Genomic DNA, 20,613 nt, shown 5'->3' with positions numbered 1-20,613 from the left:
AGCCAACCCTCCAGGACTGAGTCAGTCAGTGTTTTGTTTAGTTCAATGGAGCATATTCCATCATCAACGTTGTCAGAGTCCTTCCTGCTTATTTCCTCATTTCCCGTTTCTTTTACTTTGCTGTTATCATGTTTGATCCATGGGTGATGAATGGACATGCATCTTTCAGTCAAGTAGCAGATAGAGAGGAGCTTGAGGCTTGTCAGCACCACAGAGACACAGGCTGGGCCTCGGTTTGATTAATTGGCCCGGGGGGGGGGGGGTGAATTGGCACAAAGGGCTGTACTCTGTCCAGTAACAGGTGGTGATTGGATCTTATCCCAGTGGGATGGTTCTCAGAGACCTGAAGTTTTCAGTTTGACTCCTGGATACAAAGATGAGGACATGCTTCCTCCAGAAAGGCTGTGAGTGTGGCATTCTTGCAACTGCAGAGAACCCGAATGGATGAATGAATCTACAGGAGAATCATTATAGGCTGCAGGCAAAAGACCAGGACTCTCTCTCACCCTCCAGAAAGGCTGCGAGTGATATATTTCTAAAGCTATAGAGGCCTGAATGAAGCTGCAGTAAAAACCTCCAACTGAAAATAAGGTTTGAAGAGGAGCAGGGTACTGGAAACGCCCATCTGAAACAATCTTACCCCTTTCTTCCCCTCTGCGTTTGTCTGTCTTGTGTGTGTGTGTGTGTGTGTGTATATATATATATATATATATAATAATTAGATAATAGTTAACTAATAAATGATTTTTATTGTCACAAGTAGGCTTACATTAACACTGCGATGAAGTTACTGTGAAAATCCCCTAGTCGCCACATTCCGGCACCTGTTCGGGTACACTGAGGGAGAATTCAGAATGTCCAATTCACCTAACCTGCACGTCTTTGGACTGTGGGAGGAAACTGGAGCACCCGGAGGAAACCCACGCAGATACGGGGAGAACGTGCAGACTCCACACAGACAGTAATGCAGCCGGGAATCGAACCTGGGACCCTGGCGCTGTTAAGCCACAGTGCTAACCACTGTGCTCCCATACTTGCTGCTTATTTCATTAGAGTTCTTGTTAGAAATAAACAGCAATTGTGTTTAAACTGGTGACTGTAATTACTGGGCAGCTAAGGGCCAAAGACTTTGGGTATTTTTAGAAGAATTATTGGCTAATTCACTTGCGTTGTGACTCCGGGGGCCGGGGGGGGGGGGGGGGGGGGGGGGGGAGGGGGGGGGGGGAGATTGGAATTGACCATGCACAGACCAGGGTGTCATAACAACATCTTGCATAGCTAAAGGCATTTGCGCTGGTCTATTGTTGATACACAATGACTTAGATTTTTTAAGTAGTTTGGCTTCGCCACCCTGAGATTTTTATGGAAGATGGTGTAATATTCTGTCCAAATTACTTCATACCTCTCTATTGGCTAATTTCATTACCAGGGGTTCGGTCTCAGAACTTTCAATCTCTGACTCATCGTTTGAACTGTCAAGTGTATACTCACGACTACTTTCCTACCTGGGAGTACACTCACTGGTTGACTAGCCTCCCAGACATATACCCTTTCATCATATTTATATGACACTCTTGTTGATGCTTCCTCCTGCCAGGATACTAATTATTTGGTTTACCTTATTTAGTTTCCTTTTAACTTAATAAAGTCTACTAAACCTAGATTTCAGTGAGTCACCAGACAAAGGTAACGAGTACTAAAACTTAATACCCCAGGTCTAAAAGTTGAGTTTCAACTGTCTTATCCATTTGGTTCCTCATTACTTGTTGGGATGTTCGCGAGCTACTATGCAAGCATTTGACTGTTTTCCTCGAGTTCTGCACACACTCTCTAAGACAGTCATACCGTCTTCTTGGGCCGTCATTTTCTCCCTAATCGATGTCAGTGGTCCCCATAATTCATGCCCAAAAATTAAATCAAAGGGACCAAAATCAGTCAACTCGTCAGGTGTGTTTTCAATGGCAATTAATACAAATGGAATTCCCTTATCCCAGTTCACGGAATGTTCGAGGCAATAGCTTGAAGTATTAGGTTTGATGGCATCTGTTTTGTTCCTAAGGTACATTGCCGCCTGGAATACTTGCGACACAAAATTTGTCCTTGATCAGACAGAATTTCTTTACGTAACCCATACCTGGTGAAAAACTGAATTAACTTTGACCACACCCTTCCAGAATTTGTTCTTAAGGGCATTTTCTCTGGGAATTCGGTACATATATTTGTGATGGTTGAAAGATATTGATCCCCTGTTTTAGTTTTGGGTAGTGGAAGGGTCCTTCCTGATGATTCCCTTCGTTCCTCTTTATTCTTTTTGCTGTTATTATTTGATCCATGGCTGCTTAATGGACATGAAAGGAAATGAAAATCGCTTATTATCACAAGTAAAGTTACTGTGAAAAGCCCCTAGTCGCCACATTCCGGCGCCTGTCCGGGGAGGCTGGTACGGGAATTGAACCGTGCTGCTGGCCTGCCTTGGTCTGCATTAAAAGCCAGCTATTTAGCCCTGTGCTAAACCAGCCCCTATCATTTAAGTCAAGGAGCAGAGAGAAAGAGGAATTTTAAAAGTTGCAACACGGTATATGGTGCTAGTTTTCAAGCAGCAGAACTCGGATGTTGCAACACCCAAAAGATTGGGGTGGGACTTGGTTCGATTGGGTGGCTGGTGGCCAATGAATTAAGCAAAAGGGCGTATTCTGCCCAGTAACTGGTGGTGATTGGGTCCTACCAGAGTGGGATGATTTCTCGAGACCCAAGGAAAGTAGAGTTGGTTCCTGGATGCTTAAGGAAGTGCCTGCTCCCCTTCTCTTATCTCTCACTCCAGAAATTCTGTGAGCTGTATTTCTGAACTTACAGAGAACCTGAATTAATGAATCTATAGTGAAAACCATTACAGGCTGAAAACAAAGATCTTGAAATGAAAGCCTAATTTGAAGGAAGGTGTGCTTAAAGACAACCACCTGACACCAATTGGGCGGGATTCTCCATCGGCAGATTCCACCGCTTCGCCAGCAGCGCACACACGACCGTGAATTTCCTGACACCATGGGGGTGGCTACAATGGGGGGGCCACTGCGCGCCTCCACTCATTATTTTTCACCCCACTCTTCCCCTCTGTGTTTGTCGGTCTTGTGTGTTTTTACGTATAATGAGAGCGAGAGGGTGGAGGCAAGTTAAAGTAGGGGATTAGGAATTAAATAACAGTTAACCCGTTGCAGTTGCTGCATATTTCATTGTTCTTGTTATTAATAAGTATTGGTGTTTAACTATACAAGCCTGGAGACTATAATTATTGGGCAGCCAAGGGCCAAAGGCGTTGGGAATTCTTCTAAGAATTATTGGTTAATTAAACGGTGTTGCGACTCCAGGTCAAGTGGGGCTGGAATTGACCGCACCCTAGCCCAGGGTGTTGTAACATAATTTGGGGGCTCGTCCAGGATCTTTGGAATGGTAGACAGCAACGTTTGGGTTACAATATACATTAAAGAGAGACATCAGGTTTGTAGCGATATAACAGAATGGCTCTCAAAGCTGTTAAGAGTTTTCTTCAGGTGGTTAGGAAAGTATAGGAAATGGGAGAGTGAAAGAAAGGCAGGTAGACAAGGTAAGGAATAGATAACTGGGAATGTTCCGAGATCCCCTCCGCAGACCAGGAAGGAAAATATGAAGGGTGCAGGTGAGACTCAAAAGCCGAGGTGTTGCCGTTGTAATAAGTGGGACACATTCATTCAGCATGTTGGAAGTTGCAAGGAAAGCCCATTGAACTTGGAGTTCATAAGGAGGATTCTGAAAAGGAGCAAAAGTGAAGCATACTACAGGGCAGACTGTAGCTTTAACTGGACTGAGGAGACCCGAGGTAAACACTGCTGTAGGAGTAGATGTGAGGAATGAGGTAGAGGAGAGATGTACAGGGTCTTTGTCTCAGGGGAAGATTATCCCATTTCCCTCAGCTGATGCAGCCAAACCCATAACTATCTTAAGGGACACAGGGGCTACTCAAACTCTCTTCATGGGCAAGGATTTGATTTCCCCTCCAGAGAGTTCAATGAAAGCAAAGGTATTAGTGAATGGGATAAGTGGAGATTATATCCCAGTTCCATTGTATAAAGTACATTTAGAGTGTGATTTAGCAGCAGGTCCAGTACTTGTCGGAGTTGTTAAGGAGTAGACTTACTTTTGGGTAATTATTTGCCAGGAGTGAAGGTTGTAGCTTCACCCATGATTACAGAGTCCAAGGGAAGTAATGCAGATAGCAAATGAGATACCAACGGTAGAGCATGTGGGAATTCGGAAAACACATTGGGCAGTGAATGACTCAAAGAAAGAAACGCTGAAAGACATTAATCACATGTCAAATGACAATGGTAGTGAATTTGATTTGGCTAATACTGATGAACTTATCTCCGCGAGAATGATTCCTCACAGATATTTGTCAAAGATAAAATAAAGTAGAAAATCAGATCCTGAGAACTCCAAGACTGAAGGTGACCCTAAGAAAGAGTCCGAATCTAGCAGTAATAACAATGATGAAGATTCAGACGAGAGTTCTGAATCCGATTTGGGTTCTGATTATGATTTTACAACACCCTGGGTGAGGGCACGGTCAATTCCCGCCCCACTCACCCCGGAGCCCCAACACAAGTGAATTAACCAATAATTAGTATAAAGTTTGTGGGATTTTTGGCCCTCGACAGCTCCAATGACTTTTGTTAGCAAAACACAAAAGAGTTGTTTCTTAATTACAACAAAAGAGTTAAACATATAATGGTGATAATAGAACAACAGTCTGCTAATTGATTACTCCCCTAACACCGTCCCACTCTCTACCTACATACACACAGGACAGACACCAGACACACAGTGGGGAAGGATCAAAATAATGGGGATTAAACGGGATGAGAGATGAGACTCTTTGCTGCTGAGGTGGCAGCCTTTGTAGGTGGTGATCTTCTCAGAACGCAAGGTGTTTAAAACCACCGGTGGGTTTGGATCTTCTAGTATCTGCCTTCACTTAGATACCGCAGGCTGCAGGAATTCCGCTGGACAGTCATCTTCAACTTTACAGGCCTCCACCAGATTCAGGTGCGAGGGAGAGAGAGGGGGAAGAGAGGGGTGGGGAGAGGGGGGAGAGAGAGAGAGAGAGTGAGAGAGAGGGGGGGGGGGCGATGAGAGAGAGAGAACGAGAGAGAACGAGAGAGAGAGAGAGAGAGAGAGAGAGAGAGAGAGAGAGAGAGAGAGCGAGAGAGAGAGAGAGAGAGAGAGAGATCTGGTCTTCAGGGCCTTTTAGGATTCTCAGGAGAGATATCAGACTGGGCTTTTCCCATCGTTTCAAACAGAGGGTCAAACTTTCACAGGCCTGTCTACTTCTTGCAGTCTTTCAATCTGAAGTTACCTTCACAGGCCTGGCTGGGGTGAGTTTTAAAATCGCCAGCCTTAGCTGATAGAGACATTGTTTAAATCAGCTCCCGCTGTTGTCGAGATCTACTGAAACCAAAACTGGAACCTGCTGTATTTTCTAGAAACCTTCCAGAAGCTTCTGAAGGATTCCACCAATCACAATCGAGAATCGAACAAGCCCCAGAATGCCAGAAGTGTCGATTGGCTGCCGGCCAAGTCCATCAAAATCACATCAGGGGACCCTGTCACACAGCACACTGTACGAAGGGGAATCCCGTGGGCCAGTTCAACTAGCAGCCTGCAGCGGGGGTGGTTTCAAAAGTCTGTAGTTTAAAAGCAGCCAGCAAGACAGGAATTAAAAAGGGAACAAGGATCGGACAAGGATTTAAAAGAGGTTCCTTATAGTGCATAAATGAACAACTGCTACCAAATAGACCTGTCACTAACTTATCTTGAACAGATGGCAAGTAATTATTCCAAAGCTGGGAAATACGACAGCAAATCGGATGAAAGGGCTTTTGCAAACGTAATTTGTTCTAGCCTCTTGCAGTAAACCTATTGCCATTCACTGCAGGCGCAAATAGTTCCCAGAGCATACCTATTTTGAAATATACACAGCAGCATGGCATCGGCTATTCAGGATGAGGACAGCAATGACTGTGACGTGACACCAAGCAAATGGCTGATTAACCCACATCCTTTTCAAGGTCCACGGTGTCTCTTCAAGGTAAAGGGAGCAAATAGCAAAGGAGGGGAAATAATCAGTGATCAATTCCTTTTGAAAATTAAGAGGAAGGTGGATGGAGAACATGTGGTGATTCTGCAAGCACATCTGTGATTAAAAAACAGAACGGTCATGGAACCAACAATGTGCTATCCTCTCATTCTGAAAGTAAAGAAGAAAAGTTGAAACTTGGAAAGCACAAATTGTATAAGTCCGTCTTACTAAATGGAGATAAGAGCTGTGATTCCGAAGAGGAGGTAAAAGCTATAAAACAAAGAACGCTGCATATAAAGCCAACCAACTTTGAGAAGATTGAACGCTTCCAAACCTGGGTCCCTGCTCTCTCCTGGACTAAGCAAAACTGATTCCAATTGGGGTCGGCCTTCCTTCTTCCAGAATCTTCTGGAACTGCCTACTGCAGTGTCGTGTACAGATGCAGTATAATGTGGGTAAATGTGAGGTTATGAGAGGGAGTGTGCAACGAGAGCTGGGTGTCCTCGTACACCAGTCGCTGAAGGCAAGTACGCAGGTACAGCAGGCTGTAAAGAAGGCAAATGGTGTATTGGCCTTCATAGCGAGAGGATTGGAGTACAGGAACAGGGATGTCTTTCTGCAATTGTACAGGAGCCTTGGTGAAGTCACACCTGGAGTATTGTGTGCAGTTTTGGTCTCCTTATGTGAGGAAGGATGTTCTTGTTCTCGAGGGAGTGCAGCGAAGGTTTACCAGACTGATTCCAAAGATGGCAGGACTGAGGTATAAGGAGAGCTTGAAACATTTAGGATTGCATTCGCTGGAGTTCAGAAGAATGAGGGGGGATCTCGTAGAATCCTATAAAATTCTAACAGGACTGGACAGGGTAGATGCAGGAAGGATGTTCCTGATGGTGGGGAGTGTCCAGAACCAGGGGTCACAGTCTGAGGATACGGGGTAGACCATTTAGGACAGAGATGAAGAGAAATTTCTTCACCCAGAGAGTGGTGAGCCTGTGGAATTCGCTACCACAGGAAGTAGTTGAGGCCAAAAAAGGAGTTATTAGATATAGCACTGAGGGCAAAGGGGATCAAATGATATGGCGGAAAGCGGAATTAGGTTATCGAGTTGGATGATCAGCCATGATCATAATGAATGACGGAGCAGGCTCGTTGGTCCAAATGGTCTCCCCCGCTCCTATTTTCTAAATTTCTAAAATGGAAGATTTTTTACGATACAAGAGTCAACAAAGTAAACACTAAATACTATCTGTCCTATGTGGTAACATCCAGAATTAGCGCAAGGTAAAAGCAAATGCAGGTTGTGGTTGAACATAGACTATACATTTCACTTTCAATGGCAGATACAGCTAAGACAGATCTTACAAATTGGTTAGGTCGTCCGTTCAGATTTTAGTGATCACAGTGAGTCAGAAAGTCCTTCAAACCCTGCCTCCCTGAGGAAGAATTTTATTCCTCGCCTTCTAGTGATCCCTAACCGACAGCAGTGCATAACCTACCAGAGTTCCACGGGTACAGTCTTCACCACAAATGGCATGCCTGCACAACCTACTCAACTCAGTCCCGATAGGACTGATCCACCAATGGTGTCGTCCACTACCAGAAACGCGGCTGCAACATATTTTCTGTCCTTATTCTCAGCTTCTGGATCGGTCTTCTTCAGCTTGTCTGTTGTGCTCCAGTGGATTCAACAACCGCTACTGCACAGCTTGGACCGATCTGCGTCCTTTTACGTCTTTCAACAAGGTTTCAGTTTCAATTTCTCAGCCTGGTTTCCATTTTCTTAGAGACTGGAAAGCTCGATTGTTTACCATTTCTGCTTCCTTTTCAGTTCGGCTTCTGTTTTGAGATAGGGACTGCCTCAAAGCATACAAATTCAATTGTCACACCCTGACAATGAAAAGATTTGCTTCGTTTGCAATTATATGGAATTGCTTATGCGAAGTCAAGCCCAAGGTTGGGCATCAGGGGGAGGAACTACTGGACAAGGGAAAACAGAATTTAGTCTCCATCTTAAAGCCATATATTCTGTCCTTAGTTTTATATTTCTATTCTCAATTTCTGTGTACAACTTGATGATGGAAACTGCCTCATGAAAACTGATCACACTGTGATTATACCCTCCCAACAATAGCAGAAAAAAGATTGTGGCGGAGATTTTCCAGCTGTTCCAACCGATGGTTATCACCTGGTCTCACCGAGCAGGGTCCCCAGTGGCAGAGGGTGCGAACAATGGGAAATCATGTTGACAGAGGCGGGAAAGGAAAATCCCACTGATGGCCAATGATGGGCCTCCTCCGAAAAACATGGCGCTGGAGTGTGAAAAATCCCACCCAGTATATCTTTACTGGGAATAGGATACCAGAGGGAATAAACTGTCGGGCTGTGGGAAAATTGCAGAAAAGTAGGACTGATTGGGTAACTCAGTCCACTGTTGCGATGGCCTGAGTGTCTACGTGGGCACATGATCTCCTAAACCTGTACGACTTTCCTCTTTCCACTACAGACTAGGCAATGGCTGGTTTTCTCCATTGTTAGCAAGCTGTTAAATGCTATCACCGGACTTTCAAACATACAGGTCTGGAACTGAGCATTCATTGCAAAGAAAACAGACATTCTCCCGTCTTTTAGAACTGAAATTTCACCCCGTGACTTTTGAAATACTTTTCTAATCTTCCCCCATTTCTTTTGCCCAATTCTCACCGTCCCATTTCGAAGTGGAAACAACTTTTGAAAATCTGGGTTCTTAACTAGTTGATTCGTTTCAGATTAATTCATTTCTTCAGCCAGTCAAGAGTCCAGAATGGAAAGACTGGCATAACCATTTTGAGAGTATATGAAGATATGGCCTCTGCCCAATGGATATACTCATCAGTAAGCACATCCGAGACCTCCCAGTGCCTGACCAAGAATCTGAACTGCTGTGTTACAAAAGTTAGAAATATTTAAAACTGAATTTATCAATTCAAGATATTGTTGCAATCACTATAAACAGAAGGTACATGCCTCAGTTGACAGGGAGCTGCAAGAAGTAGACGCATAAAGGATGCTGGAATCGGAAACAGAAAATACTGGACAATCTCAGCACGTCTGACAGCATCTGTGGAGAGAGAAGGGAGCGAACGTTTCGAGTCTGGGCGACTCTTTGACAAAGAGTCATCCAGACTCGAAACGATAGCTCCCTTCTCTCTCCACAGATGCTGTCAGACTTGTGAAGAAGCACAAGCAGATACTTAAAGATGAGCAGATTTACCTGCGTGGGGTTTTCAGGGTTGTAAAGCTCAGTAGGTTTCTGCCCTCGCTGCTCCAGACTATAGTATTTACACTGGTTCCACTGCGGTAACAAGGGAGGTTGAGGGGGCTGAGGGCCATTGGGTACACTCAGCTGCATGAGTACAACTCCATGACTGGGTGCTGGCACACCTGAGGTGGGAGAGGAATAAAAGCGGAATCAAACTCCACAGAAAGTTAGACAAACAACTTCAAGGCAATAGGTAGAAAATGAAATGAAAATCGCTTATTGTCACAAGTAGGCTTCAATGAAGTTACTGTAAAAAGCCCCTAGTCGCCACATTCCGGCACCTGTTCGGGGAGGCTGGTGCGGGAATTGAACCGTGCTGCTGGCCTGCCTTGGTCTGCTTTCAAAGCCAGCGATTTAGCCCAGTGTGCTAAACCAGCCCCAGTAGTAACTCACTTCTAACAACATTTCACTTTGACAACCTTTATTTAACACATACTCACCTCTCGAAGGAGGATCAGGCAGTACTTGCTGTTGCAAAATACCATCATAAAGGGATCGGTCACAGCACAGTATAGATATTGTTTTATTAGCATCCATGAACAGGTCATATCTGCATACATTTTTGAAACCTAGTCGCATTCTTTGCCCTCCCCCAAGTCAATAATATAGTTGACTGAGGTAATGAGAATAAAATTAAAAACTTCTGTGAATGGAGATTTGCTTTGGTTTTAATAGTTGATTTCTAAAATTGACTTACATTTTTGCAAACTTTCAATCACAATTTAATTTCAAAAGGTTGAACACTGCATAAGGCTGAATATGAAACCTGTGCTGCGGGATTCTCTGTCAGTGGGATCCACCGGTCCGCCAGCAGCGCACTCACGCCCGTGGGTTTCCTGACGGCGTGGGGGTGGCCACAATGGAAAACCCCATTGGCCGCGCTGGAAAACGGGGCTGGCGGGACGGAGAATCCCACCCGTGAGATTTGACTTCACACTGGTTAAATTCTGTTTGCCAAGCTCGGTGAAAAGGCTTTTATAGTGCTGGCACAACCAGACACTTTTGGAACTGTTTCGTGTGGTGTTTTTTGGGCTTATTGGTCTGGTTTGAGAACAGACAGTTGTTCGAAAGGTGCAGAAGGCGACCAGGTGAAATACAGGATGTAAGCAACTCAAAGATTGTTGGAACACAAGTCTCTTCTCTGTTGGAATCAGGTAACAAGATCATACATCAATGTTGGTCAAGTTAGTCAAAAAAATCAAGTTGTTGCTGGAAGAGTTACTGCAGGTCAGGATCTCATTTGAACCCTTGGTAAATAAGAGGTGCTGCTCAATTAAACCAGACATTCTGCTTTCAATTCTGACCTGGTCGGCAAGTTCAGGATGCTTTGAATGCAATGCGACAAACAATCTTTCACCGCAACTATTGCAGATTCTTGCATTCAAAAGTAGCAAATAAAATAAAGACAGCGGGCGTGGTTTGGCTGGAGCAGGGCACCTCCTGCATGCCCAGTTAGGTAAACTCTTTGTGTATGTTTAGGCTTTGTCCACAAAGTTTCTGAAGTGTGCGCAGAACGATGGTCCAGTGAGGGCGACAGGGCATTTGGGACCTTGGCGAACAACAGAATAAAACAAAGAGATTGAAGGATTGAGGAATAAACAGAAGGAGAATTGAGAAGGGAGGGTGAATTAGAGTGGGTGAATTCAATGTCAAATCAGGTACAGAAAGAGAAATAAAGGGAGGGAAAGAAAGTTTGGATTAAGAGAGAGGAATAAATAAGGAAAAGAAATAAAATTTGACATTTTTAAAATCTAAAACCATCTCGCAAGCTGAAGGAAGAAGACTCTACACCTATAATTGCTACTGCCTGGACAAGATAGCTGACTGGCAGCCATGACCAATTGTCACATCATTAAAAGGATATCTATGCCAAAGATTACCAGACTTTCCGTGGCAGGTTCGACGGGAAATTCATGTGCCAATGCAGCAACATCCTGCAAATCACGGAGAGGTTAAGTACAAGATGCCACTTCACTTGTGGATTCACAATTCACAGCCTTTCTCTCGCGGCAGGTTGCTGGCAGATTTGCGCACTAATAACAACAGTGTGTGAGTCACTTCATTGAACAGAATGTGTCTCGGAATTAATTCGGTGCTGTCTTCAGGTCAAGTCCAGCCAAAATTTAACGTGAATTTAAGATTGCAATCATTCCAAGCTATATCACAATTTCTCGACTGATCCCGGAGTATTGGAGTCCATGCATCTCTGGCTCATCTTGGGGGGGGGGGGGGGCGGTTTTGATGGTGTCCATCCTTCAGCAACTAATTAAATGGTTGCAGGTGCTGATGCCAATGATTTATGCGTTCACATAATAGTACCACAGAGACTTGCAACCTAGATCACAGAAATACTTTAACAGCGCTCAACTCAAGAGTGACAACAGATGACTTTAATAGCTCATTGCCCAACATCAGCTGTTTTTCTGAACTCCCGAGCGATTGGTGACCTCCAGTTTATCAATAAGGCTCCAATTACAGAAGTACCTCAGTTCTAAGGCTACTGGATCACTTCATTTGCTGAGGTAATATTTTACACTGCAATAAGGAACATTCACCTTTTTAAAGAAAACACAAAGCAATTCATTACAATGAAGGCAGATAATATTCCTCCCTCTCATTCCCTCCAGTTTCCCCTCCTCCGTTATTGGCAGTAAGGTTCTGCTGCATATTTCATGGTCACACTCAGCATAAGGGGTGGGCATGGTCTGACTTATGAACTTCTCCACAACCATAATGGCTGCTCGGTTGTGACAGAAAGGCAAGAACTGCCCCTGGAACACCTTCCGCAGCAAACCACGACTGCTGCGAGAGGTCAGGTTAGTCCAACAGGCAGACCCTATTCTTTCAAAGCTGTAACAGTCTGGATAAAGAGGGGGCGCTTCACAATACCAGAGGACAACGTCAGGGGTCCAACTCACTCTTTTGAAGACTGAGTCAGCTTTGAAACGTTCCTGTTAAACCATATTCTTCCCCCAATTTAGTGCAGTGGCTCTCAGTCCCACCCAAAAGTGTGCCATTTTGTTTATGAAGTTTTTATTTTTTTCTGTCAATTACACTTTAATTGTGCCCTTGAGTTCTGAATACAGCCCAACAAACAAACCACAGCATTGCAAAACTATTGCTGCACTACCTCACAAGACTGATCTCAGGAGCTTTGTTTTGCCTGCATGCTTTAATATAAATATTCCTCTCTGTGGGAGCAACAAAGCTGGCTTAGGTGCAAACCATTTATTGGCATGGTTTGAAGTTAGGGATGTAAACCGTTTAGATCAGCGCACACAGAATTGGCAGAGAGTTTCTCTTCCACAGCTATCTTGGGCAGAGCAAAACTCTGATGCACAAGTTGTACAGCACAGATGGTAGCTGAAGTCTGATATTTATGGTGAGGTGGAAAGGCAGAAGCAAGGTCTGGGACACAGAGGCCCCACAAAATTTAACAGAATTTCGACCATTATTATGCTTAGTTTCCTGCTCAGTGGCGAGTGCACCTATTGTCGGAGACAGGGTTTAATACTGAAAGTTTAGGTTTTTACTCCAGGAATGTGCAAGGCATCTGGTTTTCTGGGAACATACTTCTGTTCACTTTTTATCACCAGATTTTTATCATCTGCTAAACTGTCTGTTTGCATGGTAACAACAGAAAGTATAGCTTAAAACACAACTGAACAACAGAACCACACCTATCCCCAGTATAATTCCCCAGACTACGAGATGACTCTGAACTGGCATTTCAGCCAGAAAACTGTTCTAACATTGGCCATTCCGACTCATTCAGACGTCACAAATGCAGTTGTCCCTGGCTTTGAATTATTCATAAATTTGCAGTTTCTGCAACCAAATTCCTAGCAGAGAAATCTCCCATTGTTATAAACCGTGCTGTTTCGGCAAATCTGCTCAACATAAACACCAACGGAGAAATTAAGAGCATATACATGTTTTTATACAGATGCCCCGTCAGAATGAGAGTACTGAAAGCTGCTGGTGCTTTGCCAAGCTGATGTGTGCTAATCTGAACATGTGCGAGAGTAAATTTGCACTAACCTGTATATTGTTGCTGCATTTGCGCTGGGTTACAAGGAGAGGGAGACTGAGGCATCTGGTACTGCTCTGGACCAGGCGGCTGAAGGAATCCAACCGATTGGCTGAAAAAGTTTTGCCCAGTTTAGTTTTATACACAGCAGCTATCACACAGATCAACTCACACAAATCTATCTATAAGATTAAAAGTCTTGCATCTAGCGCGTGTGCGCAGTGTCACACCTGAAAGTGTGTCCTCCAAGGAGTCACACCTGTAAAGTGTCACACCTCAGGGCATCGTATGTCCAACAGGGCAAAAAAGAAACTAGCAGCTAGCTCATGTAACTATTTATCTTTAAGTTACTAAAATATAATTGAATAAATATGAACAAAAGAAATGCCCCAGTGAGGAGCAAGGAACCAGCGGAAAACGCAGCAATCAAATTCCTCCTTTTTTCCCCCCAATGCTGTTTTATTTTATTTACAAAGTGTATGCCACAAAAACAACCAAATAAATCACTCAAATGATTTATTCACGCTGGTTTTTGGCTACCTTTTTCATTCTTCACGGAGGCCGCTTTATACAGCTAGCAACAACATCTATGGAATAACACAAAAAAAAAAATTACACAATTTTGGAATAAAAATCACTAAACTTACCCATTAAAGGAGTTACCTAATGTTAGAAAAAGGTGTGCAAAAACATTTCCAGCACATAGGCCAGGTTTGGTGCCTGGGATTTGGATTAGAAATTGCACCTCGAGTGCTGGGGTTGCCATTTAAATTGGAGGTTCTGTGAGCGAGAGGTGCGTTATGGGAGTTGGTCTTTCACCAACTCTTGCAGACCGTCAATACAGAGATTGTGCCGTAGCAAGCTGCAGAAAAATAATTGGTGGAAAAAACTGTGACATGCATATACGTGCTAAGAGTTGCATCCTGGGATTTGCCATTGTTTGCTCTTTTCCTGCTCAGAGAGCATTAGGACCAGCCATTTCGCATGACATATTTGCCAATAATAACTTAAGCTGGAGCAGCAGAAAGAAAATATTCAGCGCTGTAGCCAAAAATATTCAGCGCTTTAGCCAAGTTAATAAATAATGTATTCTGAGTAGCTGGAGTTCTTCTGGCTCCTTTTAATGGGGCCTAATGTTTGCGCCAGAGCTGAAGAGGAATGTTTGAGGCAGTTTGGGCATTTGCAGCATCAGTCAGCTAGACCCAAACTATAATCGCAAATGATAGTCAAGGTGTTCGTCATTGGTGTGGACAGACCTCCCTCATGCAGCGTGCCACCAACACCAGCTTCAGCAAGTACCAAACATTCACCACAGAAAGGGAGGCAGGCAGAAAGGAATATTCTGTAAAGAACCGAGGAAATGAAGCAAACGTTTCGGGGATGGAATGAAAAATAACTGCTGCAGGATTCTCCGTCGATGGGATCCACCGTGTCGCCGGCAACGCGCTCACGCCCGCGAGTTTCCCGACGGCGTGGGGTGGCCACAATGGGAAACCCCATTGGCCGGCTGCTGGAACGGAGAATCCCACTGATGGCGGGGTCCGCCGCGCCGCGCTGGCAAACGGGCCTGCCGGGACGGAGAATCCCACTCCTGGTATTTACCTGCTGCTGTTCACATCAAAAGAAACCCCACAATGCTTTGCAGAAGCATAACCAACTAAAAGTTAAAGACAGAGATATGAGGGGGGGGGGGGATGACCAAATGTTTTGTCAGAAAGGTTTCACGGAGCTTCTTAAAGCAGGAGAGATGAAAGGGCAAATGGGTTTAGGGAAGGAAATCGCAGAGATTCCTGGCAGTTTGGAGGCAGGTCTGCCAGGGTTAGACAAAGGGGATTTAATGGGTAATGCATGGAGGCCAAAATCAGAGGAATAGAAAGTTGGAGCTTTGGGTCGGCTGGAGGTAATGGGAATGAGAAGGGATAAAATTATGAAGGAAATTAAACACAAGGATGAGAATTTTGAGTTTCAGAGGCTGGGGAGACAAGAATGATGGTTGAGAACTTTGGATGAACAAAATTCATAAAAGATGGAATACTAGCCAGGAAAGCATTGGAATGATTGACTCTGGAGATGACAAAAGCATGAACGGGACTTTCAGCAGCAGCTGGGCTGAGGAGGGCCAGGGACGAGCGAAGTAGCTCAGGGTTGAGTAGGATGCCGAGGTTTCAGTCCGGCACTGTAGCCGGGGACAGGGGTGGAATTGGTGGCAAGCGCGCAGAATTTGAAGTGGGACCAAAGATAACGGTTTCAATGTTCCTAATGTTTACCTCATGTAAAGTGTAGTTCAGTGAAAACAATTTAAGGCAACAGAACAAAGGCAGTGGAAAAGTTGAGAGGGGTGGTGGGGAAGAGGAGCTGGGGTTTCATCTGTGTTCGTGGAGAAATGGAGCTCATGCCTGTGTATGAATCTGTCAAGGGATAGCACATGGATGGGGAAGTAGAGAAAGGGGCAGGAAGAGGGCAACGATTTATTTTAGCACCTTAAAGACTACAAATTCCACCATGTGAGGAAAAGAATATTTTAGGGTGCAAATCGCCAGAAATAAGGAGTTTAAGAGAGTCGAACACCCAGGTCAGTTTTACAAAATGGTTGATCAATAATCTTACCATGCCTGTATGAGCACAGTGTGCAATATTTTTACCCTGTTGGTCATGATATATTGCTGCAGTAAATTTGCTGCATTACAGCGATGATTGAACTGCTATTGCGTTCAGACAGAATTGGAACCAGAGTACGCATTAAAAAGCGCTCAGGTACTTATGATCAACATCATGGCAGATTTACTTCTACTCAAAAAAAATACACCAGGAGAGTAAGTTTGAGATCCTTGAAGCAAGTCTTTATATACATGTTTTTCCAACATTATAATGCTCTTTCTCCACATGCCTATTAAACTTCAGTTGGCAAGGCCAGGATTACAAATCCATTCTGCGATCATCCTACCCTTCTGCTGCTCAGAACAACATGCAATTTGGCGAATCATTGATGGATTTGGTCCATTGTCGATATCCCAAGTTGTGCTGTTCAAGCTGACGTTTGAACCAGTGTGGCAGATGAATGCTCTCCATAGCTTGGCCAGCACTGAATCGTGGGCAAACATTTTGTTCAATGCCCATGGACCCATTTCAAGAAACAACAGCGGTGGGCAAAGATTGAAAAAATGGGTTGACATTTTAGGGAGAAGTCTTCACCAAGACTGTAGAGCGCATGAAGAAAAGTACGTGTCACAAGAATTTGAATTCACATAAAAGTTATGTTTACACAGTGCTTACAGAAGGAAGATGTGCTCAGGTTTCTTGACATAGCTGTGTATTCAATGGGAGCAAGAGAATTTAGATGATTGGGATGTTGGGCGTGTTTCTTGGTGGTGCGCCGCTGGTGGTGGGATTCTATCTTCCTACCGCTGGTCAATGGGATTTCCCACTGGAACCACCCCACTCTGCCAGGAAATTTGTGGGCAGGGGGAAAAGTGAATCCCGACGACCGGAGAGATCTGACCGTTGCCTTTCCCCATCACTGGGTGCATCACTGTGCTGAGGTTGTCTGCATTGAATGAGCCTCCAAATCGCTTGGTATTATCCAGTTTCAGGCAAAGGTCAAACACCACTCTTTCGGATCGAGATAAACCTGCCACATGCTTCAGCCACGTATTTGCTGTGGGGAGGCTGCACTGTGCCACACACGAGCAAAGGTTGCGTCAGACTGCTTTTTGTGACGGGAGAGGGGCAAGCCTGGTCACCATGCTTGTGACCACGGTGTGTCTAGACATCTACCCAAAATGGCTGAGTGCAGGGATTGAGCAGAATGTGCACCCTTTTATTTGCAAGTCCTGCCAGCATTAATCTGCGATCGAGAGGTTATAGTTGTAGAGCTGGTGTGTTCTGCATGTTGTATTGCTGTGCTGACTCTTGTATATTTTGTTGCAGGGAATCTACCTTCATACCTCTTACCATCCCTGCGCCACTCACTGAGAGCTTATAGTCAGCTTCTATCCCCAGGCACTGCTCCAGACTTTCTTTACTGATACGCTTTAATTCATTATTAAAGACAGAAGTTGCACTCGTGCAAAAGAAACAGGCACATCCAAATTACATTGACAACCTCAATGACTTTGGCAATGACACAGATTAGAAATTATATCTCAGTCTTAAATGACACCATGCTTCCTAAAGCAGGTCTTAACCGGGTGCTTTGACTATATAACAATCTCTTACCTTGTGCTATTTTGCTGGGATGGTGGAATTACACTGTAATATACTGGCACTCCTCCAGCAGGCAATGTTCCCTGGACAGACTGACTGGGTACCATGACAGGCTGCTGGTAGGTCTGCTGTACAACTAGTTGAGAATCACTGGATATTGGCACCTGTGTAGTAACATATCAATTGAGAGAGAGAAACACAAACTCTTTCTTGGTAGATTATCCAAATGTTCAAAAGTAAAGGTTTGAAATTCTTTGAATCGACCAATAAGTGAGAAATAGATAACCAATCCCTCCAGACAGTAATAATCAAAGTCTGCGCATTATCCCGTGTGTGCGTGGGTTTCCTCCGGGTGCTCCGGTTTTCTCCCAGTCCAAAGATGTGCAGGTTAGGTGGGGTTAAGGGGTTGGGGGGATAGGGTGGGGGAGTGGGCCTAAGTAGGGTGCTCTTTCAGAAGGTTGGTGCAGATGCAATGTGCCGAATGACCTCCCTCTGCACTGTGGGGATTCTGTGGGAAACAAAATACTGCGCATGCTGGAAATCGGAAATGAAAAGAGAAAATGCTGAAAATACTCAGCACGTCTGGCGAGAGAAACAGAGGGCGCGATTCGCTGGTCCCCCAGCCGTGTGTTTCTCGGCCGCACGCCGTTCGCTGGCGGCAAGATTCTCCTCCTGCCGTTTGTCAATGGGATTTCCCATGTAACCACCCCACGCTGCCAGGGGGGCCCTGCCGACGGGGAAAGTGAACTGCATTGATCGGAGAATTCCGGACCGAGTTCACATTTTGAGTCAAATAGGACTCTTTGAAACTGAAGGAGAGCAGAAATGTGATGGGATCTATGCCATCAAAAGGAGGGAGGGAGATTACGGTGGCACATTGGTTAGCACGGCTGCCTCACAGCTCCAGGGTCCCAGGTTCGATTCCCGGCTTGGGTCACTGTCTGTGCGGAGTCTGCACATCCTCCCAGTGTGTGCGTGGGTTTCCACCGGGTGCTCCGGTTTCCTCCCACAGTCCAAAGACGCGTAGGTTAGGTGGAGTTAGGGGATAGGGCGGGGGAGTGAGCCTAGATAGGGTGCTCTTTGAGAGTGCAGCCTTGATGGACCGAATAGTCTTTTCTGAAAAGTAGGGATTCCATTGTCCATGAAAAGGGGACATCTGAGATTGGGTAGAGAGCGCGAGAGATTAAATAACAAAGATGTCGTGGAACAAAAGACAAAGGGAATATGGAAGGATTGTAGTAAAGAAACAGCATTTGGATAAGTGGACAAACGTGTAAAAAGGTTTGGTTTAACTCTGTTTCTTTCTCCAGACCTGCTAAATGCTTCGAGCACCTATTCCTCCATTTAGCTGCTTGCAATTCTGTTAAACCATCATATTGGGCGCGATCTAATGGAACAGTTCGAAGTGTCATTTGTGGTGGGTTTTGCTGAGAGTTTCCCACCGGCTCTGCCAGCGAGCTCACCACCGCATTTTAACCACACTTTGTCACTGATTTGGGCCCTGGGGAGTTTCTCCACGGTCAAGCCCACTGGGGAGCTGAACCCGCTGGCCAGACCCGCTCCTCAGAGATCGGGCCGCCATTTTGAAAAGGTGTCCTGATTTCTAAGTGGGCTTGAGGGTCCCACACCCACGGGCAATGTCACCCCACACACACATGGGCATTACCCCACATCCCCCCGCCCCCCCCCAAGAGAGCACACCCCACAATGGGGTCGCTGAGGGCCCCCCCCTGCCTTTCAGACCTTCCAAACAATAAAGGAAGAAAATAAACAAGAGTCAGAGATAAATATTCAAATGATTTATCGTAAAGCTTTCACTCGAGGGGCAGAGGTCTTCAAGCAAGACAAATTCAAACAAACTAAACACCAAGAACTAGGAATCACGATTGATGCAATTCGACTTTTCTTTCTCAACACATTTCCCTTACATCATCCAACACCCAACCAATTTCCAGCTCACACATGACTACAAGTTATCTCTGGGACAGGTTGCCCACATTCACTGAGGGCTGAAGAAGTTCCCCGGTGAAGGGAATGCGCTGCAATCAAATGTCATGGAGTACAACGTTCATTGAGTCAGAGCCCACAACAGGAAAAACTGCCGCTTGAGTAGAGGCAAAGTAAAATGACCACTTTCTCTGGGAGTCAAACACCAGCATACCCACACGCCCCAGGGGTTGCAGGAGGGGATTGAAGGGGACTTCAGAAACAGCTAGAGGAGGAAGCCTGAAGCAGGACAAAGTTGGGGCTTCTACCACCCCCTCCCAGAGTGTGTGGAATTCACCTTCTGAATGGGGTTCAGCATTGTGGTGTTCCCATGAAACCCAACTAAATGATGCCAAAGAGGGTCCGTGGGACACAGGGATAAGTGGATATAGCAGGCTCTGCTGGGCAGCGATGGATTACCAATCTCAGCTGCTGCTTGGAAGCAATCTGGTCATCAGTGATACCAATCTGGACAGCATCCCGAACACTGGACAACTGAAGAATGCTCCTCTCGCTTTCATTGGCACCAAGACACCATTAACATCAGGCACAAACCTATTATTGTCGGCGCTGGCCGGTACAAAACTAGTGCCCCAGATGGCACCAGTGTGCAACAACCTACCGGAGTCAAATCGGGACCTCAGGTGATGCACTAGATACCTTTGAACAGCTATTCTAACTCTTCAACTGCATGAGGTCCAGCAAAACAGTTCCAGATTTAACACACAAATCAACTTTGATCTTTACATTGCACATGTGGAGGAGAGAATAGCAAGCCCAAGAGGGCACTGGCATTCTGTTTCATCAAAGCAACAAGTGCAGCAGGACATATCCTCCCAAACAGTCACGCTGAATCAATCAGGAGCATCAGGCTCCTCACCAAAAAAGATGCTGGTGACTTTCCTCTTGTTATCTTGTTTTGAGGAAAGGAGAACAGACATGAGGCACTAGCATGAGGGGAAGTAACTCATGGTTAAAAATCAC

General features: G+C 45.1%; 1 protein-coding gene across 6 annotated transcripts in view; it reads right to left on the bottom strand.

The window, feature by feature from the left end:
• r3hdm2 (R3H domain containing 2) overlaps window positions 1–20,613 on the bottom strand; it is a 325,172-nt gene that overhangs the window by 29,451 nt on the left and 275,108 nt on the right. For all 6 annotated transcript variants that reach the window (XM_072494033.1, XM_072494029.1, XM_072494034.1 and 3 more), the window contains 3 exons: window positions 17,656–17,807; window positions 13,452–13,552; window positions 9,363–9,532 (listed from right to left, as the gene is read on the bottom strand). In XM_072494033.1, the coding sequence (XP_072350134.1) occupies window positions 9,363–9,532; window positions 13,452–13,552; window positions 17,656–17,807 (423 nt within the window). The remainder of the gene's footprint in view (window positions 1–9,362; window positions 9,533–13,451; window positions 13,553–17,655; window positions 17,808–20,613) is intronic.

Source organism: Scyliorhinus torazame, chromosome X, assembly GCF_047496885.1.
Source record: "Scyliorhinus torazame isolate Kashiwa2021f chromosome X, sScyTor2.1, whole genome shotgun sequence".
NCBI classification, from domain to species: Eukaryota; Metazoa; Chordata; class Chondrichthyes; order Carcharhiniformes; family Scyliorhinidae; genus Scyliorhinus; species Scyliorhinus torazame.
This window is presented reverse-complemented; position numbering and strand designations above follow the sequence as displayed.